Raw genomic sequence first — 21,552 nt, 5'->3', positions numbered from 1 at the left:
GGCTATCATCAAAAAGATAAGAAATAACAAGTGTTGGTGACGAACACTCATGCACTGTCAGTGGGAATGTAAATTGGTAGAGCCATTATGGAAAACAATATGAAGATTCCTCGAAAAATTAAAAATAGAGCTACCATATGATCCAGCAATTCTGAGTATTTATCTGAAGAGAATGAAAACACCAACTTAAAAAAATACATGCACCCCTATGTTTATTGCAGCATTCTTTATAATAGCCAAGATACAGAAACAAACTAAGTGACCATCGATGAATGAATGGATGAAGATGTGGTATATAAACACAATGGACTATTATTCAGCCATAAAAAAAGAAGGAAACCTTGTCATTTGTGACAACATGGATGGCCCTTGAGGGCATTATGCTAGGTGAAATAGTTCAGAGAAAGGCAAATACCATATGATCTCACTTATATGTGAAATCTAAAAAAAAAGAGCTCATAGATACAGAGAATAGATTGGTGGTTGCCAGAAGCAGGGGATAGAGGGTTGGCAAAATAAATGAATGGAGTGAAAAGTTACAAATTTCCAGTTTTAAAATAAATAAGTCATGGGAACATAAGGTAGAGCATGGTGACTACAGTTAATAATACTATATTGTATATGTGAAAGTTGCAAAGAGAATAAATCTTAAAAGCTCTTACCACAAGAAAAAAAATTGTAACTAGTGTGGTGATGAGTGTTAATAACTAGACTTACTGTGGTAATCATTTCCCAATATATACAAATATTGAGAGGTGTGTGGGTGGCTCAGTCAGTTGAGTGTCCAACTCTTGGTTTCGGCTCAGGTCATGACCTCATGGGTTGTGAGATCAAGGCCCACGTCGAGCTCCACACTCAGTGAGGAGTCTGCCTGAGATTCTCTCCCTCTGCCCCTCACCCCACTTGAGGGTTTTCTTTCTCTCTCTCTCAAATAAATAAAGTCTTTAAAATATATATAGATAGATACTGAATCACTATGTTTTATACCTGAAAGTAATATAATGTTATATGTCAATTATACCTTAACAAAAAAATACATGAATAAATGCCTTATTTGATGGATTAGTTAAAATTAGATTTAGATTAGATTGATGGACTAATTAATTTAGCCCTGCATTACACTTAGACTAATTGATGGACTAAAATTAATATTGGGCAACAGTAATATATACATTAGAAAGACAAGTATACATTTAAGAGTTAAGTGCTTACATATTACATATGTAACACATATGTATTGGAAAGATGTTAAAGATAAATAGCAATAGTAAACAGAGTAAATAGTTAGACATTATGAGGATGACTGTTAAATTATTTTAGGGTAACCACTAGAAGGGTAAACCAACTGAAAGACTAACAGAGTATAAGATCCAAATTAGTCAATGGGAAAAATTAAATTTAAAAATTAAAATTCTAATAATTCAAAAGAAGACAAGGAAAAAATCAAAAGAAAAAGTGGGACAATAGAAAATACAAAAGAGCAAAGTAGAAATCATTCCAAACATATTAATAATTATAAAAATGTAAACAAAGCACATGCTTCAGCAACCAAAAAATACCATGCTGGGTTAAATGATAAAGTAAAGTGAAAACAAAACTAGCTCTTTAGTGTTGACAAAAGAAACACCTAAACCATTAGGATCCAGAAAGCTTGAAAGAAAAGACTTTTAAAAAAAATTCCAGGCACATACTAACTAAAAGAAAGCTGGTGTAGCCTTATTATGATTAAACAACATTGTTTTTATGGCAAAATGTATTATTAGAGATAAAGAAGGTCACCATATAAGGTGAAATTTTTTGATTCCACAAGATGATATAAAAACTGTAAATATGTGTGATTCTAATAGCCTCAAATATAAGGCAAAAATGAACAGAAATTGATAAATCTATCACTATAATGAAAAATATCTAACATAGCCTAGTAACTGATGTGTCAAGCAGATTAAATAATCTGAAAATTTGAAGAAGACAGTAGACAAATTTGATGTAAAGGACAGAAATAGAACATTGAGTGTAACAACTGGAAAACATGCATTCTTTTCAAGCACCTACGGAACACTTATGAAGATTTATCACATTGGAGGCCACAAAGTCAAGTTCAACTAATTTCTAGAGGATTACCATCATACAGTCCATCTTCTCTCATGATGATAAAATTAGAACTCAACAACAATGGAAAATGACCAAAAATACTCTGTAACTTTGGAAATTCACAATTCAAACAAGATTCAAGAATCAAACTATAAGTCACAAAGGAAATTAAAACATTTAGGACTAAATAATATTGAAAGTGCAACATAATGAAACTTGAGTGATACAGCTAAAGTAAAGTGACAGAGAAATTTGCATTTAAAAAGAGAACTGAAAATGAGTCTCCTAATCAATTAAATTAAGGAGAAGAATACCAGAATAAACCCAAAGAAAGTAGAGGACATAATAAGAACAAACAAATGAAAACAGAAATAGAAAATGTATGTAGGAGAGATAGGAAAAGCTGAAAGTTGGCTCATGGGACATGCTGATAAATAAAACTCTGTCAAGAATGCTGGGGTGCTGGGGGGGCAGGGGAGAGAAAAGACAAAAACGATCATGTCAGGAGCAAAAAGTTAAAAAGATATTGTGAACAGCCTTATGCCAGTAAATTGAAACTTGGAATGGGAAAATTAACTTGAAAAATTACTAAGAATGATTCAAGAAGAAATATAAATTTATTCTCACAAAAATAAATCTTCTTACAAGAAAACATTGGGCTTATGAGGTTTTACTGGCAAATTCTATCACAAAGCTAAGGAATAGAAACAGTAATCTTTATTTACATAAAGGCTTCCAGAGAATAGAAGAGACAACACTGCCCAACTGGCGTTCTGCTGCTACCATAAACTTGATAGTAAAAATAGTCAAGAAAAGAGTGTGAAAGGCCAAACCTTCTCATGAACAAAAGTCCTTTTAAAAAATTAGCAAATCAAAGCCAGCAATAAATACTTCATGAGCAAGTTGGTGTCTGCGCAAAAGCAAGATTAGAGAACCAATTAATTTAGCAAATTAGCTGGAGAAACAAGAACAATAATATGATTATCTGCATAGTTGGAGATTTGGCATCCATCCCCCTCACCACCAACTCCCAACACTGAAGTCTGGCCAATCCAACATCTTTGGATAAAAGTGCACAATGTCTCTCAGAAGGGCATCCTGTGGCGGTAAACGTTAGATGGTGTGGAGAGAGGGGGTAGGCAGGATAATTTATTGCAATATTAATTTGTGTTTGTCATTGCTACCTTAGGGGAATAAAAAAGATAACCCAGAATTGCTGTTATGTTCTTTCATTTTCTTCCCCTGCCACTCCAAAGGAAGGAAGGGTGTTCTTTGTGCTCCCTTGCTTTAGTGGAAGTCTGTCTTACAGGAATGGAAGTAAAGCGTGTCTACAAAAGTCTGGGCTCGTGGAGGAGATGGGCCTATGAGGTAAGCAGAGATGATTGTTACGAAGAGTAGAAGCAGCGAGAAAGAAGAGGAGGAACTGGTGATGGGGGAGGACACCATGGTTATCCTGCAAGTCAAAGGACCTCATCACAGCCCCGGCAGTGCAGGGGAAAGGCGGGGCAGTGGGTAAGCTAAGGCTCCCAAAGGCAAGGGCTGCCCGGCACACCAGGGCAGCTGGGCACAGGCACCAAGCCTCCCCAGAGCAGCAGCTAAGATGGCAAAAGAGAAAGGGAGCTTATTGGCAGAGTTCTGCCCTTGGTTTCCAAGATCTGGGAAGCCCCCCGGGTCTTGTGTAACTCAAAAGCATCCTCTGATCACGTATTGACTCAGATTGGTGCTCTGCCAGTTCCCAAGGTAGAGGAGTTGCAGTTAACTTGATTTAAAGGGAAAAAAGGTCACGTGACATTTTTGCACCACCACCACCCCACCACCCCAGTTTGTAGGTCTAGGCTTCCGACCCACTACACATGCACAGGATATTTGGAAGAAAACAGGAGAGAGAAACACACTGATGACCCGATTACAGAAGCAGGCAGCAAAGCTCTACCTCTCCTCCAGGTCTGGCCACTGCTTGAAGTTGCCTTGGGGGTCCCTGCCAGCTTCTTCCTTCTGGGCATTCACAACTGGGTCCTGCCCAGCCCTCAGGGACTCCTTCAGGTCTCTGCGTAGGTGAAGGGTGCCACTGGCCATACTGTCCAGAAAGCTGAGGATCTGGAGGCAGCTCTGTATCTTGGGTGGGAGTGAGCTGGCAGAAGTAAAGGCCACACTCAGCAAATCAGCAAATGGCCTGGCCTTTGTGTCCTCCCCGGAGTGCAGAGGGGCTCCCTCTTCCTCCTGGGCTCCGAAACAGCCCAGCAAACAGAGGTCCTCGGCCAGCTTCTCAAAAAGCCCGTTCCTCTTGAAGAAGTCACCATTGACAGGGTCCAGGTGCAACGCCGCGGACAAGGCACGGAGGGTGTGCAGGACAAGGTCCAGGGTTTGGCTGGGGGACACCATCCCCCACGTCTGCAGCGGGGGCTCCTGGAGAGACCCCTCCAGGTCAGAGAGCAGGGACAGGAGTCCATTGAAGCCACTGGACACTCTGAAAGCAGCACGGCCTTTGGGGGTCTCCAGGATCCTGAGTAGAGACTGAAACACCAACAGGATAAAAATGAGGAAAGCCTGGGAGGCAGCTTATTAACGCCAAGCTCCAGCACACCCCTGCCAAAGCATCGCACGTGTTCTTCCCTGTTCAAGTTGTGGTAGCAGCGAGTTACCTGAGGGTGATTCTGAAACAGTGGGGTGTCCACCTTGTTCCTCTTCCTTTTAGTTTTAGGTCCCCCCTCAGTGCCTCCTTTCAAATGCCTGCTCTCAAAGTCTATGCTAAGGGATAGGGTTGGTTTCCTGTCCTGGATCTTAACTTCGTTGCATCTCCCTCCAGAGAGCCTCCTTTGACCACTGGCTTGTACTCACCCCAGGTCGAGTGCTCACATAGCCCCCTCTCATTTGTTGAACCAAACTCTCTTCACACTGTCATGAAGTTACTTGAAAATTGTCTCTGCCCTCCACTAGACTGAATCTCTGTGAAATCCGGCAACTCACTGCCATGGAATGTAGCATGCACTTAATAAATATTTACTGAATGAGTGGGATGAACCATCTCTTTTATTGCAAAGAAGACTCACAGTGAAATCTATATAAAGTAGCTTATCATTATTTATCTCCCTCTCTGTGCAAACATGAGTACCTCTATTAAATGAAGAAAGATGGCAAAATGAATCTAGTTAATATCTGGTTCAAAAATATGAAGGAATCAAGGTAGAGGAGAGAAAGGTTTAGTGGAAGGAAACATAACTGTAGCTTATAGAATAGACCATGTGCGGAGTTTAGGCTATCATGGTAGCCTATGGTAGAATCTACCTTCTCCAGATCACTGAGATATTACTAGACAAACTTTTATTTCCTTCTAAAATCAAACATTTATTGAGCGCTTACAGCACACCATCCATTGAGGACAGTGTGTGCTATACATTAGGTATTTGACAAATGTTTTGGAGGGAGGGAGGGAAGGAAGCAAATAAGGGGGGGGAAGGGAGGAAGAGAGGGAGGGCAAGATATGGCCTAACAAATTCTGAATTTGGCTCAAAACCCAGGAAAGTTTGACTTTATAGGAAGTTCCTTAAAAGAAGCATGTAGACTGTTAAAGCAGGTTCTCCAGAAGGGTGATGCTCAGTGAGTGTGAAGTTCATGGTGTAGCAACACTAAGGCTTCTAGACAAACAAGGCCTTTCTCTATGTAGACAGCATCACTGCGGCAGCCTGCCCCTATACCCCACCCAGGGGACTCGGGGGCCAGGACAAGCCTCACACAGATCTGCTACATCTGTGCCTGCCTTGTGTGAGCAACTCACTCCCAACAGAATATTATTTCTTCCACCAAGTTGGAAACACACTCTAACCTGGAAGTGTGTGTGGTGGTACTGGTCTCTTCCCACCAATTGATATTCTGTGTGAAAGAATGAGCACTGGTATATGGTATAGCATGCATTGCATTGTCCGCGTCTGACCTTGTGCCTGGTCATGTGACTCATGCCTTGGAAAATCAATCAATCACCTAGACATTGGGAAATCTTGAGTTCTAGGATGTTAAGCCCTCTAAATTTATAGGAGTGCTTTCGGTGGCTCCTAAAACCAGTAGGAGGTTGTTGAAGGTAAATGAATTGAATGAAGCTCTGCTGTTTATCACAAGGACACATGACAAAACAAATATGAAAAAGGGAGAATGATCAAGAAACAAACAAATCAAATTACAGGCACTTGTCTGAGCATTGGGTGACCACCAAACTCCCCTCTTATTCAAGAAGCCACCTTCCAATCATCTAATTTGACACCAGATATTGTTCAAAAGGACTCCATCATTCAAAGAGTGTTGAGAGCAGGTATTTTCAAAACAGAGCAACCCAATGAAAGTCCTTCTTAAGACCCATGTCTCGCAGAGGGTCTGTCCCCTGTAATTCCTAGATGGCTCCTTTCTCTTCCTGTTGGGAGGGGGGAGGAGAAAGAAATGGCTGTCCTTAATTGTTGCTTTGTTTAATTTATTAAATTCAGAATCATTATCTAAAATGGGGGTAATCTCATTAGAACTTAGACTGCTCTATTATTTCTTGGGATGGGGTTAATTTCATATTTGCAGAGTCATAAAGTAAAGAGTCCAGAATCCAATTACAAAGGCTTAATTTCATAGCAACTAAAGAGAAACATTTCTATCATAAAGGAAAATAAATACTGTGCTACTTCGGGAAACGATTTGTCAGGAACTGGGGGCCTAGGAGGAGGGTCTCCATTACTGTCATTCAACTTTGCATGATAATGCATCACCAAGGCTTGCAAGTTGGTGGAAGGGAGTAAATTTAATCAGCTGAAGTCAAAGTAATCAGGCTAGGGTTGACACATTTCAAGAAAGGTCAGCATTAAGCACATTTTCTCCTCCTTAACTCAGTTACCATGTCATCGTCTTGGAGTTAGTATTCCTCCAGCTTGAATCTATAAAATGGATGTCTGCTGCAAAGTGCTAACTACGTTAGGACTAACAGGATTTATTTCACATTCTATTATGTGTTATTCCTCATAATTTTCCATGTGTCATGCTGGAAGACTCATGAGGTAATGTGATTAAGTACAGAGTTGAACAGCTAAATGTATATTAGCAGATCAATCTGAATTTGTGCATAACCCAATCACAGTCCCACTGACAGTGGAGAGGAAATTCATTTGCTTACATTATTCTTTAACTCAATTATCATTTGCCAGGATTAGGTGGTGAAGTTACATGTGCTTGTGTGTTGGTATAGAAGCGCCACACCACTGAATTTTGGAAACAACTGCCCAAAGTTGGGTGTTTCTGAAGGATTTCTCTCCTCCAAAGCAGCTGGCTGACTGTCTCAGGGAAGGGAAGTGAGGGTCACACCTGGATATGGATGCATGTCAGAGATGGCAAACCTTGCGGGGGGGGAGAGGGCAGAGGGTACTGCCTTTGAGGTCACCTCACTCCATCACTTCCCCCCGTCCTACATCTGACTCATTTTGCAGGCACAGTGTTTTGGGCAGCGTACACACTCAACTTCTAAAAAGGGAGATCCAGCCAGAAAGAACTGATTTTCCATCTTTCTAAAGTTCCAATGGATTCCCAAGATGTTTAGAACAAAAGAAGATTCCATCTCAGACTCCAGCAAACACTGGATAGTCACTCACATGACTCAGTGGTGGGCCAGTCAGGAACAGCCCCATGTCTCCCCACCACCCACTGGAGCAACAACGTGTCTACAGCCCTGGTCCTGGGAGAGCCCTAGCAGCTCCAGGCGCCACCCCCCAACCGCCCAGCAGTAACTTGGCACCCAGCAAGAAGATGGCACATTGAACACAGGGTATGACTTTGTTAAATAAGCTTACACAGTTAATCCCTTGATAGCAAGATTCTGAAATGATATTAAATCTGTAAAACACCAGAAAGACTTTACATTGCTAATTCTAGAAAGTCAGTCCTATTACCCAAGGGCTGACACTCCAATAAGGTGCCTCTGGGCCACAGAGTAAATAAGGTGAACTTCTCCTGAGCAAAGCAGGGTACTCTCTAATGGACACAGAAACACTCGTTCTCTCCAAGTAAAGTAAAGCCAAAACTTTCCTCTCTGTGGATCTGTTTGACTCTCAATATGAGAAACAGATGGGGATTCCAATGATTCACCCACCAGGAAACCAAAGTCCTGACTACTTTGGTCATGCCTTCTCTGTTGCTTATCAGCATAAAACTCGTGTGAATCAGGCTGAAGACAGGCATGTGAGAAAAAAATGTAATAACCAGCATGCTAAAGAGGAAAGATCCCTAGATTTTAAGTCACTAGTCTTAGATTCAAGCTCAACTCACAATTTATATTAGACGCTTTCTGGACATGTCCCTGCTGGAACATTAAGACTGGACCACATGAAGCTCAAGTCATCCCGAGCTGTAAATTGCCTTTAATTCTTGATATCTCTCTCCCTTACTCTCCCTCCCATGGCCCTCTCAGTCCCTTTACCTCACATGATCATGGGACTCTAGTTATCTTTCAAAAGACAGTTAACTTTTTGTTTCATATAAGTCCGGTTTTATTTCATATAAAACTGATTTCTTTGGCTCTATAACTAAACCACTGTTTTGGTTTGGGTCATCTGTGAAATGCATGGTAATTATGGTCATTCTGACCCTTCTGGATCGGCTTCTCGTGACGCTTTGGCCATGCCAAGCACGCAAGCTCAGGCCACGTGATGATGGGAACACACATGTCGGACAATCACATGACAGTGACTGGCTCTGTGGAGAAACAAGTAGGTAAAAGAAACCAAGCGCCATCCTCTAAATGTTAACATGGTTTTGTACAGAAATAGTCATGGCTGAGTAAGCCCACTGGTTTAATTTTGGAAGTCAGAGCAACTCCATATTTTTTTAAAATTCACCGATGATCAAGGGTAGTATGTCACCGAGACACGAGTGTGTGTTGTGCACAGGGCTGTGCTGCACGAGTATGTGAGAGGCCCCTGGGGGGTGCTTGCATTTACATCTGCTCTTCTCTTCAACAGGACATAACAAAAGAGAGGGAATTTTAAAATACGTGTTAAGGCCACAAAGACAAAAGGAATGGAAAAGCAAGAACAACAAAATTGTAAGGCAGAAGGGATGGTGGTGAGGGCAGGTGCTATCGCTTTAACCGTGTTATGATTATTTGATGATCCTTAACAATGTTACAAAAACAAAATATACTCATCTTGGTTACCCACAGTGACACCCCAGTTTTACTCCTCCCCCTCTGTCCTCTGTGGCCAGGCCTCTGCCTGCCCCTTACATCCTCGTCCCAGCTCCAACATCCTCCTCTGCAAGCCTTCCTCAACATGCGGGGCAGCATCGGGCTCTCCTACTCCTCTGCTCCCGTGGCTAAGCCTGAGCTCACTACCTTCCAGGGCATGACCACAGTGCATCACAGTGATGGCTCTCTTCTTATGAGCCCCAGTCGCTGTGTGTCCCAGGCACTCGGCCCCTAGGGGGTAGACACTCACTAAATGCTGGTCAACTAAACAAGGCAGCTGCTTGGCCACCACTAACTCAGACTCCACTTCCTCAGTTGACAGTGTTGCTGTGAGGTAGCTGCCCAGCCAGACTACCTTTCCTGGCACCCCTCGTATCCAAACGAGTTGTGCCCAAAGAAAGTTGGACAGACGCTCACGTGTGCCAGGTGCAGGCCTGCAGAACACCTCGTGCAACTCTTCGTGCTCCTTTCTTTGTCTCCTGGCTGGATGAGATGCCCAGGTGACAGCTGTCCCTGAACGGTGTCCCGCTCCACCACTGATTGAACCGGACAAAGGAAAGAAACTCCCATGTGCCAGGCTGCTGAGGATGTGGGATTTCTCTGTGATAGCAGCTAGTGCTACCCTACCCGGACAATACAGTGACCGAGGGAATGCCTGCGCAAATGCCGATCACCGACTACCTGTCCGTGGGAAAGCCCATCACAAAGGAAGCCTTGACATCACCTGCAGAAGATCCAGCTTCAGCTGCAGCTCCCCTTGAGTGGATGAGCACAAAGCGCCCACAATGATGCTCATGTACTCTTCGGCGTTGATGACTGAGAGCTGCTCCAAGATGCTGAGTGAGGCTTCCCGGTACCACTCATCATCCAGGAAGATCTTGATGAAGGGCACCATGCCGTGGTCTTTCAGGACAACTGTGGGCCAGACAGACAGTATGGGGCTAGAGCAATGGGGCCTCGGCACCTTAGTTTTAATGACAAGAAAGCTTTCTCTTACAACATCCAAGTTTGTTTTGTTCCCTTCATATGCATGTCCTCTGCCCACTACAAACTCTTTTTTTTTTTTTTTCAAAATCCAACCCACTGTTAAAATGAGAAGAGGAAAAGAGAAGCTGAAGCTGTGGAGCAATTAAAAACAAACAAACAGGGCGCCTGGGTGGCTCGGTCGTTAAGCGGCTGCCTTCGGCTCAGGTCATGATCCCAGGGTCCTGGGATCGAGCCCCGCATCGGGCTCCTGCTCAGCGGGAAGCCTGCTTCTCCCTCTCCCGCTCCCCCTGCTTGTGTTCCTGCTCTCACTATGTCTCTCTCTGTCAAATAAATAAATAAAATCTTTAAAAAACAAACAAACAAACAAACAAAAACAAACCAAACCAAAAAAAAAAAAACCAAACCTGCTTTTTTATTCAATGAAAATTCTGCTTTTGAAATTTTTTTTCAAAAAATTTTTCAGTAAATTTTTTTTTTAGAAACCTACCTAATACAAACTTTAACTAGGCAATACCTCTGTCCTTTATTGCCACTTAATACCCTAACCCAGGCCAATGGCAATTCTCTCTCTTTTCTGCCAAAATTCTTACTGAAAACAAACCAGAATTGAAGTTATGAACATACTTAATTCTGAGCTAGTTTCCTGGACTGGGGGGATTAAAGAACTTTGACTAGTGGTATGCTTTTGTTTAAAAGTAATCCTAAGAATTTCTTCTGCAGGATTGATAGTTGGTGTGATCATGTGTGGAAATAAGAACTAGGAAGTAACTGAATCAAGTGGCATGATGTGGATTTGAGCTTGTCGACTCCGTGAGACAGGATCTCTCCACTTATGGGCCAGGCAGCCCTACATGGAAATCACCTTGGAAGCCTGTTTTAAAGTAGATTTCTGGGGTGCCTGGGTGGCTCAGTCAGTTAAGCATCTGACTCTTGATCTCATAAACTTGAGTTCAAGCCCCACACTGGGCTCCATGCAGAGCATGGAGCCTACTTAAAAACAAAAAAAGTAGGGGCGCCTGGGTGGCTCAGTCGTTAAGCGTCTGCCTTCGGCTCAGGTCATGATCCCAGGGTCCTGGGATCGAGCCCCGCGTCGAGCTCCCTGCTCCGCGGGAAGCCTGCTTCTCCCTCTCCCACTCCCCCTGCTTGTGTTCCCTCTCTCGCTGTGTCTCTCTCTGTCAAATAAATAAATAAAATCTTAAAAAAAAAAAAAGTAGATTCCTGAGTTCTACCTTGACCTGGTACTAATTAAATCTCTGGGAGTGAACCTAGGAATATGCATTTTAACCAGTACCTCCAGAGAATCTTTTATAGTCTAACAATAGAGACTCTGCATATGAAATAATCATTCACATTTGGTATCGTTGATCTATGAGGGGTTCAGATAAAAACATCCCAAATCATCAAACCTACTGATGTCCCTTTGTTGATACATCTGCTTCATAACATAATATATACACATGCATAGTTAATGCACCTATTTAAAAAAAACAACACGGAAGTCACATGATCTTGGGAAGCTAAAAGTGTTTTGGATGGATGGAGCTACTAAGTTCATCATGGGCTGGAAGCCTCTTAAAAATGATTAGTTTCCTTTACCTATATTTTACAATTCCGATTTTTTTAAAAAGCACCTTAGTCAGTGCAGCAGGATATTGATAGATTTTACTTGAAAGAGGTGGGGAGCATTCTGTGGTCTCATAAATTTAGGGTATCTCTTTAGGATATCTCTATCCCAACCTTATTTAGCAACCTTAAAAGTAAAATCTGTCAACCGAGATGTCTACGAATTTACTGATGATCACTGGACATCAACCAGCAAATGGACATTGGCCACAGCTTTAGTGTTGGTTATTCCTTGGATATAACCTTGAAACACTGACATAAATCACCGGAGACAGTTGATGTTTTACCAAGCAGTGACAAGATGAGTTTGGTACCATCCTTACCTGCATTCCGTACTGAGCCTCTCAGAAGTGTGACTACGGTTCTCAGCATCACGCAGGTCAATTCTCTCTCTGTATCCTGAACACCAAGCGTGGAGTCTTTGTTTCCTGCTGTATTTAAGAAGCAATAAATAAAATCTTAAGTACACATAGTATGACCCCAAATCTCTGATTCCATTAGTTTTCTATACTCTTAAGAGAATGAGAATATAATGCTTCTATTATAAGGGAGCATGCATCCCAATTCAGAAGAAGTCACCCTATAACTCCTTATAGCCATGGATCTCCAACTTAAGCACATCAAAATTCCCTGGAGGCTTGCTAAAATCCAGAAGCTAGAATTCCTCCCCAGAGTTTCTAGCTTAGGAGGTCTTAGGTGGGATTCGGATAACGGCATTTTTTTTAAAGTTCCCAGATGATGCTGATGGAGCTTCTCTGAAGACCACTCTTTGAGAACCACTACTCTATATAATGTCCAAAGCCCTCCCCTTTGACTTCCCTTTGGACAGTTTTTTATTTTGCCATTCATGCCTGGGATGGAGGACTGCCAGCTCACACGTGTGGTGTGGAGAGGCTTGACAGATTCTGGAGCGGATGGGTGTTTCCAGTAGATTCATGAGGGCAAACCAGGCCTGTGTGTTCACTGTTGAGTCCTGAGTGCCAGAAAAGTGCCTGACACAAGAGGGAAGCCCAATACCTATTTGGGGAATGAATGAATGAATGCATGAATGAATGAATGAAGGTAGAGTTCATTAACCAGGAGACAAATTATCTAAGAAGAATAAGAAACAATAGAAACACTAGACACTGTAACAATAGAAACATAAATAGTATTATAACATTATAACAATAGAAAGCACAAAGTAAGACTGGATACATCAGCTCACAAAAAAAGTTCCAGTTCTGCTGGGAATGGTCATAGGTCTGGGGATTGGATTTAAAAGGAAATTCAATAGCAGGCTGCTGAGAAGCAATATACAATAAGGTAACACAGAAACATTAAACAAAAAGACTATGCAAAGGGCAGCAGAAAAAAGCACATGGAAAAATGGTCTCCAAGGCCCAGCCCAGAGGCCCAGATATGTAAAGCTGGGAGCTCCTCATCCTCAATTTTGACCCGATTTGCAAACACTCCCAGGGAGATGTGAGTCCTTCCTGGCCTCCCAAAGGTACCTGTCTATCTCAGTCCTCCATGCAGTACCACAGAAGCCACAGGGGAGAAGACAACTAACATTTCTGGAGCACCCGTGATGCTCCAGGTGCAGCAGGGAGACCTTCCCAGTACTTCCTCATTTAATGCTGACCATATCCTTATGATGTAAACATTCTTGCACGCATTTAACAGAGGAGGAAAGCGGCTCAGAGAGGTTAAGTAACTTGCTTAGGATCACTCAGCTCGTAAGGATCATGACCAGGATTCCCATCCAGGGCTGTCTGGCCCCAATGCCCATACTCTCTCCCTCAGCTTCTTCCCCTCAATCAGGCCCAGGGAACAGACAAGACGGATGACATTAGCTTGAGTCTGAAGCCCAATTCCAAAAGCAGCCAATGGCTAGAGAGCCCTCAGCCCCTCCAAGCCAGTGCAGAAGGAGAAAAGGCCAAAGGTGGGAAGAGGTAAGTGGCTGGATTCAGTGTCCTAGTGTGCTTTCTCTAAGCTGAAAGCCCAGAGGGGCAGGTACAGGAAAGCCAGGAAGAACTGGGAAAGGAGTTCTCATGCCCTGGCTCCTATCCACAGGTTGGTGGAGGTGGGGATCATGGACAAGCCACAGCAGGGTGTGTGCATGGGGCATGGTCAGGCAGTGAGAGAGCCCAGGCCAGCACTCCCGCCTGGACAGAAGGGAGCCTGAAGTCCCATGGGGGCAGCAGAGGCTGCTGAGGTTGAGAGCCCAGGGCCAAGGTAAGGGTGAAGGGATGTTGCTAAGGAGCCACAGGTGCCAGAAGGACCCAGAAGTGGGACAAGACTTAGAGGGGGAAGCCAGGCAGCAGTGATCACTGCTCCAGGTGGGAGATCATTGGGCCCGATTGCACCGAAAGGAGGCTGTGTACCAGCTGACCCTCCCCAATACACACACACACACACACATCCCCCACCCTCTGCCCTGCCAGAGCCCCAGGACTCTCTGAGCTCCCTTGCCCCCCTGACGTCTCTCCATCTACATACTCAGACACCATCCAGTGCAGGACATATCTGCAAGCTGAGAATTCATCAGGCCTGAGTTAGCCCCATGAGTCTGTTTAAAGGTACACCCATCCCTCTGGCCTCTTCCTGGGGAAGATCAGTCCAGTTACAGGAAATAGAGGGGCTGCCTGCTCTGCAAATCCACGTGCCCCTTGTCCAACCCTCATGGTGCCAGGTGACATGGGCACGCTCACTTTTCCTGTTACATTGATGGGTGGCAGAGTGGCACGGAGACCCCCCAGCCTGCTCCCCCTACCCCTCCCGACGCTCCTGGGAGGCACCTGACTTCCTCAGGATCTTGGCCCGCTTCCGCAGCTGGGCCAGCAGCAGGCCCAGGAGACCGGAGTCCCGGAAGATGTCAGTGAAGAGGAGGTCTCTGCCGACTATCCTGAGGACACTCTGCAGGGCCACAAGGGTGCAGGGCGACTCAGGGCTCTCCTTGATCAGGCACTGCACCTTCTGCAGGATCTCGTGGGGCACATAATGCAGCTCGAACACCAGGGCCTCCAGCAGCTGGAAGAAGTGCTTCTGCACCGGGGCTGCCTTCAGGGGCATGATCTCCACAAACTGCGAGATGGGCTGCAGGGTCCACTCTAGCAGGAAGAAGTTGCGGGCATTCCAGGCCCACATGGTCCTGATGGCTGCCAGGACTTTGGTGCAGAGGACGGGGTTGCTGGCTTTGTGGAAAACATTCTGTAGGACTTGGAAGGCCTGAAGATTCTTAACGGTCACCCCTGAAGAGGAAAGAAGGAATAATCCTGCTGGTCATTTCTCCTGCCTGTGCCTAGAAACATGTGCTTGCATTGCCATTAGGAAATACCATTTATAGTTTCTATTTTCCAGCTCCTGTGGGTAAGTGTCTATCAGAAGTCCAGAAAAGCCAGTTGTCCAGAGTGTGAGTAAGGCTAGAGCTGCACTGTCCAAGACGTGGTGGCTCACAGAGCCCTGGAAATGTGGCTACCCAACTGGGATGTTCCATGAGTGTAAGAACAGACACCGGATTTCTAAGATGTAGCACAAAGAAGGCCCCAAAACGCCATTAACAATTATTTATATTGACCGCACGTTGAAATGGTAGTATTTTGGATCTATTAGATTAAATAAAATATATTATGAAAAATAACCTGTTTCTTTTTATTTTTTTAAATATGGCTACTAGGCCATTTAAAATTATGTGATATGTCTCGCATTATATTTCCTTTGGGCAGCGCTGGGCTGGAGGGTTGGTTTTAATCAATTAAAATCAAATGATGTTAAAGATTACTAAGCAAAGTCAGTTTCATTTCAAGCCAAGCAGCTAAACAGAGACACCTTCGGAAGCCATCTCCTCCTTTCTCTCCAGCTCAAGGGTGAAGCCTCATCTTCTCTTGCTCAGGAGACACTCCATCAGAGAACACCCTGCCTCAAGGCCTCCCTGCCTCAGACCCCAGAGATGTTCCTGAAACACCACACTCTGGTCTGTTCCTGTCTCTGTGTCCATTTCCCCAGACTCACCCGGACGTTTGCAGTCCCCACGTCTTTCCTCAGGCTGTACTTTCTGCCTTTGAACTTTATCCTCTTCCTTTCTACCTGGGCAATCCACTCTGAGCCTTGAAACCCCACTTGAATGGTTCCTTCTGGGCAGAGTTTCCTGACTAACCCAGACAGACCCGACCCACCTGCCTGGTGTCACCACTGTCCCTGATGCATTTATCAGCCAGTTACGGAGGAGATCATGATTCAGTGTATGTGTGACAGTCTCTACAGAGACATTTGAGGGAGCAGATACCTGCCTGGTCACACTGGTGTCTCTGCAGCACAGAGTTCATCAAGCAAGTAACCAAAGAGCTGAGGAGGCCCTGTCTCTGAGCCTGGGTGGCTGCCTTGGGGACATCAGAACTCATATATGAGCACATGTTGCAGAGTTAAGTCACGGCAGAGGTGGGGGTGGAGGCTAGAGGCTCCCTCCATTACCTGAGAGGGTCTTTGCCTTTAGTAAGCAAACATTTCCTCTAAGTCCCACCAAGACATCTAAAAAAAAAAATTCTAAAAAGGGGAGATTTAAAATCCATAGGTAATCTCCGCAAAGGCACGACAGAATCACTGACAGGTACCAAGCGTTGAGAAAGACAAGTATCATATGATCTCACTGATATGAGGAATTCTTAATCTCAGGAGAGAAACTGAGGGTTGCTGGAGTGGTGGGGGGTGGGAGGGATGGGGTAGCTGGATGATGGACATGTGGGAGGGTATGCGCTATGGTGAGCGAGCTGTGAATTGTGTAAGACTGTTGAATCACAGACCTGTACCTCTGAAACAAATAATACATTATATGTTTTTTAAAAAAAAAAGATAGTAGGAAGGGAAAAATGAAGGGGGGAATCGGAGGGGGAGACGAACCATGAGAGACTATGGACTCTGAGAAACAAACTGAGGGTTCTAGAGGGGAGGGGGTGGGGGATGGGTTAGCCTGGTGATGGGTATTAAAGAGGGCACGTTCTGCATGGAGCACTGGGTGTTATACGCAAACAATGAATCACGGAACACTACATCAAAAACTAATGATGTAATGTATGGTGACTAACATAACATAATAAAATTAAATTAAAAAAAAAAAAAAAGAATCACTGACAGGTGCCAAGTGTTCGTTTCTTCCCAAAGAGTCAGGAAAAGACCCATGTAGCATTTGTCAGGGCCCAGTGCCAGCTGCCGCTGGGCCCCCAGAGACAGAAGATGACCCACCAGAAGCCTCGTGATGGAACTTGAAGCCTTCCAGCTGAGGGTACGTGACACTGTCAAACACCTTCAGCTCTGACCTCCCACAGGTCGTCAGCCACACCACCAGGTCGAGGAGCTCCTCCAGGTGGGGGTCCACTTCGCTCTGAGTCAGCCCATCATACCTGCAGGGACAGATGAGGCAGCCATGTTGGCTCACGGCGCTCCTCACAGGGATGCAGAGGCAATGCCAGACCCCCAGAGGTCTCCACCAGTTCAGCACCAAACGGCAAGGGGAGCACGCTGGATAAAAGTCACTCTGCAAATGTCGGCCTTAGGTGTAAGGACATACAGTCGGAATATATAGAAACCTGTGAAGAGCTAAGCATTTGCTCATGGGAAGGCTGCTTCCTGTGCCTGAACCCACCCCAAAAGACATGCACACCAGCAGAGCAGGGGCAGCCCGAAAATGAGAGATTTAATATTTCAAGTGGGCAAACAAACCTCTTGGGAAGTAATCAAACTTTATTAGACTTCCTTATGTTGATGTCAGGGTTGAGTACTATTTTCATTCTTAGCTACTTATGTGTAGGTGGGCTACCTTTCTCTTCTTGTGGAGGAGGATCTGCCTCTCTCTCTGAAATCTTATTCCAGCTCTGCCATGTCAAGAGCAAAGGTGCTTGCAGTGTGACTTCAGGTAAGGCAGGAAAAAAAAAATCCAATGAGCTGAGATGGGTCCTTCCTGACACTCCCCGGATCAGGCTCATTTCCTCCTCCTGGCTTCCACAAGAATTCTGGAGAAAACCGACCACCCAGTTAACAGAAGAAATGTCTAGAAACTGCTATGCTGCTGACCTCTTGGGAGCAACAGCAAGTTGGTCATGATCCAGACCAGTGTAAAACCTAGCAACCCCACAGGAACGTTTATTCTTAGCGTCCCTTTGGAGGAAGGCCCTCAAGGTGTTGCCATCTAGTCACATTCTTTTGGGGCTTCAGCCCCCTCAACCAACTGTCCCTTCTAGACTAGAAGCCTGACTCTGCAGTCAAGTCTGTGAAGCACAGTGGGAAGCCATACCCCACAGATGAGAACGGCTTCTCATATTCACAGAGCAGAGCGCAACGGAGTATATGTGGCCCTGCCCTTAAGCAGCTTCCCCAAGAGCAATGGAGAAGTTGGAACAATCAAGGTATTTCTTTGATTTCCATCTCTTGTCTTATCCATCCCTGGACCCGACCTGAAAATGATACGGCAAGTGAGAGTGGAGGAGATGAGTCCTGACCCAGCTCAGTGGTATCTTCATTTGGGCTTCTCATAGTCAAGGATTTGAGAGAGAGAAGGTAGTTCATTTGGGAGTTGAACCAAAAACTTCTGCTAGTGGAAAGAGTCTGTAAGAAGAAAGGGAAGGGAGCCAGGACAGGAGCATTGTCAGGTAAGCACCCTGTGGGGCAACGGGAGTGTAACACTCCTGGGGACTCTGGGAGGCGGGGTAGAGATGTCCCACCCAAGGGGCGTATTCCTGGGTATTTATACATCAGCTCCTGCCAGTCCTCGGCGGAGGGCTGCTTCTGGGGGTTGTTGACTCCTCAGCACTCCTTCCAGTCCCCAAGCATGTAGGCAGAGCTGGTTACAACCGTCCCAGAGAGCCCTCCAGCACAGAAATGTGTGTTCTAATAGGCAGCTGGCAAGCCAGTGGGCATGCGTGTGGTATGTACCACCAAATACACTTGGTAATTCCCCATCCATTCTCAAAGGAACTGGCTCCCAGACCCTGACGCACCTTGAATTATTTTTGTAATAAAAGTCTCTCTGGCCATGCTCTATGAAAATTTGTGCTTCAGAAGACATTCAAAGAAGCCTCAATATCTGTCTTTCTCCAAAGCCCCCCCAAATGATACTGAGGACCTACACTTTGGCAGTTTCTTCCCCACCAAGGACAACCACTTACCGAAGTAACACTTTGAGGAGCAGAGGGTAGCCCTCCCCATTCTCAAACTCTAGGAACAGAGCCGAGGAGACAGGGTAGGAGTCCTTCACAAAGCCCAAGATGAGGTTCACTGCCTCGCTCACCTCGGGAGCGGGGAGGCTGTCCGCAAGCTTGGAGAGGTTCTGAAGGGAGAGTTTGATGCAGTCCATGGCTGCGGGAAGAAAACAACCCTGTTGAGTTAGGAGGCGGTAGCTTTTCTGCCACAGTCGTTGGCTTCCCGCCCTCCTTTCAACTGTATGTATCAAGATGTAAATGAGAATTAATTCGAAAACACTTTTCTGCTGGGTCTTGAGTCAAGAAGGAGTCTCCCGCATGGGAAGTACAATCCCAAGAGCCACATTCTGCAGACCCAGATGGAGAGTAAGCGAAACAGGAAGAGGAAGGGAGCGTCTTAGCCGGCTGCCCCTAATTCCCAGCATGCAGCGGGGCAGGAGGGGCGGGTCCATCAGGTCGTGAGCCACACGATGCCGGAGCTGGGCACTGAGAAAGACCTTCTTAAGGAAGCATCTCCGGAGATGCGCAGAGATCAGCCTGATAAAAAGTTCAGGGAAGGATATAGGAGTACGTAAGGAGGTAAGGGACCAAAAGATGGTGTGTTTCCACTACTAAAGTACCCAGGCGTTTGGCACCCAGAAGTGTGGGTCACAAGGGAGGGGGAGGAGGGCAGGGCCAGCTCGTGTGTGGGCCCTGGTCCTGGGACTTGCCCATTACGGTTACCCAGAGCTGTGAGAAGCCAAGGGGAAATTTGAGTCAGAAGAGAGATGTCACTGGATTTGCATTTCAGTGGATCGCTATTTTTAGAGCTCTTTCACCGGGCGAAGACTCTTCTGAGTGCCACGAAAGGCACCCCAGTGGATCAGGAAAAATGTCTACTCGATAACACGTGCTGTGTTCCTCAGCTGCAAGGCTTCAGATGCCCCCAAAGTCTGCACAATGGGCAGGTCAGCCCCAAGAGCTGCGGGCATGGCAGGTAACCACCAGGCCAGCCCTTTCTTCCGGACCTTCTCTTCAGCCTCTACACCTAAGGAAACTACCCATTCCGAACCTAAGGGAGTCCTGGGCTCAGTGCTCCAGGCGGCAGGCTCCCCACCAAGGTGAGAATTTTCTTTTCTGGTTATTGTCTTGGACAGCTAACAGTAATGACACAGTGAGAGACCCCTGCCACCAATGCATGCAGCTTTTTCTCAGGGATCTGACTCCAGCCTATGGGGGTGACCTGGGCTGCTGAGCATCTCAGGCCCAGCTCAGCTCGGGGCCATTACTGCTGGGCCCTGGCCTTACCGGGAGCCTTGAATCCCTAACCTGGGGCTGACATTTGGTCCTGGGCTCAGTTACAGTAAGGCAGTGGGCTTGTTGAACTCTCTCAGCTGTCAGCAACTGACTCCCCCTGTTACGGGAGGCCCCAGGAAGAAGAAAAATCACAGGGCAAGGGTTTACTATCCCTATTTTACAGATAAAAGAACTGAGGCACATAAGCACTTGAGTGCTCAAGGTCATTCAGCGATGAGAACAGGAGGACAGAGCTGGAGTCCACAGCCCAGCTGTCTGGTTCCAGAATCTATGGCCTTAACCCCTATATATGCTGCCCAGAGCAGAGCCGAAAGCACTGGTTTGGGCATCTCTGGGTTTAGAATGTGATCTCTCCTGTTTGTGAGTTAGGGAGCTGGGCAAGTTCTTCCACCCTGTCTCCTTTTCCCCCTTTACCAAATGGCATTAATATTCATCTCAAAGACACTGATGAGATAATACACAAATGGGCCTAGCACGGGGTCTGTTTGATAGCATGTGTGCAGTAAATGAGTTCCCCTTTCCTCTCCTCCTCCGATGGAGCACCAAAATAAATAAGAAATGCACTTTTGTAAAGGAAACCAAGCAAAGGGGCATCTACTGGGCATAGATGGGCATCCGTGAAGACCTTGTTTGTCCATCTCTTTTTTGGTTCCAAGGTCTCACTGTAGAAAGTGGGCCCACATCCCAGCCCTGGTCTCCTGGGGTCATACCCTGCAGGTACTGAATGATGCCGAGGTTGTGGGCTTTGGAGATTGCCCTCAGCACACAGAAGGTGGGCTCCTTCCAAAAACAGCAGCTGTGTTCCCGAAGACAGGTAGTGGCAATCACTAGAGATTGGAGCTCATTTCCTGATAGAAGTCTCTCCAGCCCCTGAGGCTCACTGCAAATGTTCAGCAACATCTGGGGAAAAAAAAAAAAAAAAAAAAAGATGCCTGGTTAGGAAGCCTCCTTCCTGTAACAGATTTCTTCCCTACTTTTCCAGAGCTCAGAGGAGTATGTCTCAGTGCAAAGGATGGGTTGTATGGGTCACACTCTGCCCCAGAGCATCATGGTCAGCAATACCACCTAGAAAAGGGTGACAGGGCGTGGGCTAAAGTTTGCAGTTTACCCTTTCCGATTCAGAATAACAAAGAAGGGTTTGACTTAGAGAGCTGTCCTTTTACATAGAAGTGCAGGAAA

At 45.5% G+C, this 21,552-nt stretch overlaps 1 protein-coding gene across 1 annotated transcript in view; it reads right to left on the bottom strand.

The window, feature by feature from the left end:
- Positions 1–21,552, bottom strand: part of WDFY4 (WDFY family member 4) — a 277,946-nt gene that overhangs the window by 240,174 nt on the left and 16,220 nt on the right. The window contains 7 exon segments of the mRNA XM_021699514.2: positions 4,025–4,605; positions 10,020–10,210; positions 12,229–12,333; positions 14,686–15,138; positions 17,126–17,283; positions 19,045–19,234; positions 21,084–21,273. Of these exon segments, the coding sequence (XP_021555189.2) occupies positions 4,025–4,605; positions 10,020–10,210; positions 12,229–12,333; positions 14,686–15,138; positions 17,126–17,283; positions 19,045–19,234; positions 21,084–21,273 (1,868 nt within the window).

The sequence above is a fragment of the Neomonachus schauinslandi genome, chromosome 6, assembly GCF_002201575.2.
Source record: "Neomonachus schauinslandi chromosome 6, ASM220157v2, whole genome shotgun sequence".
In the NCBI taxonomy this organism is placed as follows: Eukaryota; Metazoa; Chordata; class Mammalia; order Carnivora; family Phocidae; genus Neomonachus; species Neomonachus schauinslandi.
This window is presented reverse-complemented; position numbering and strand designations above follow the sequence as displayed.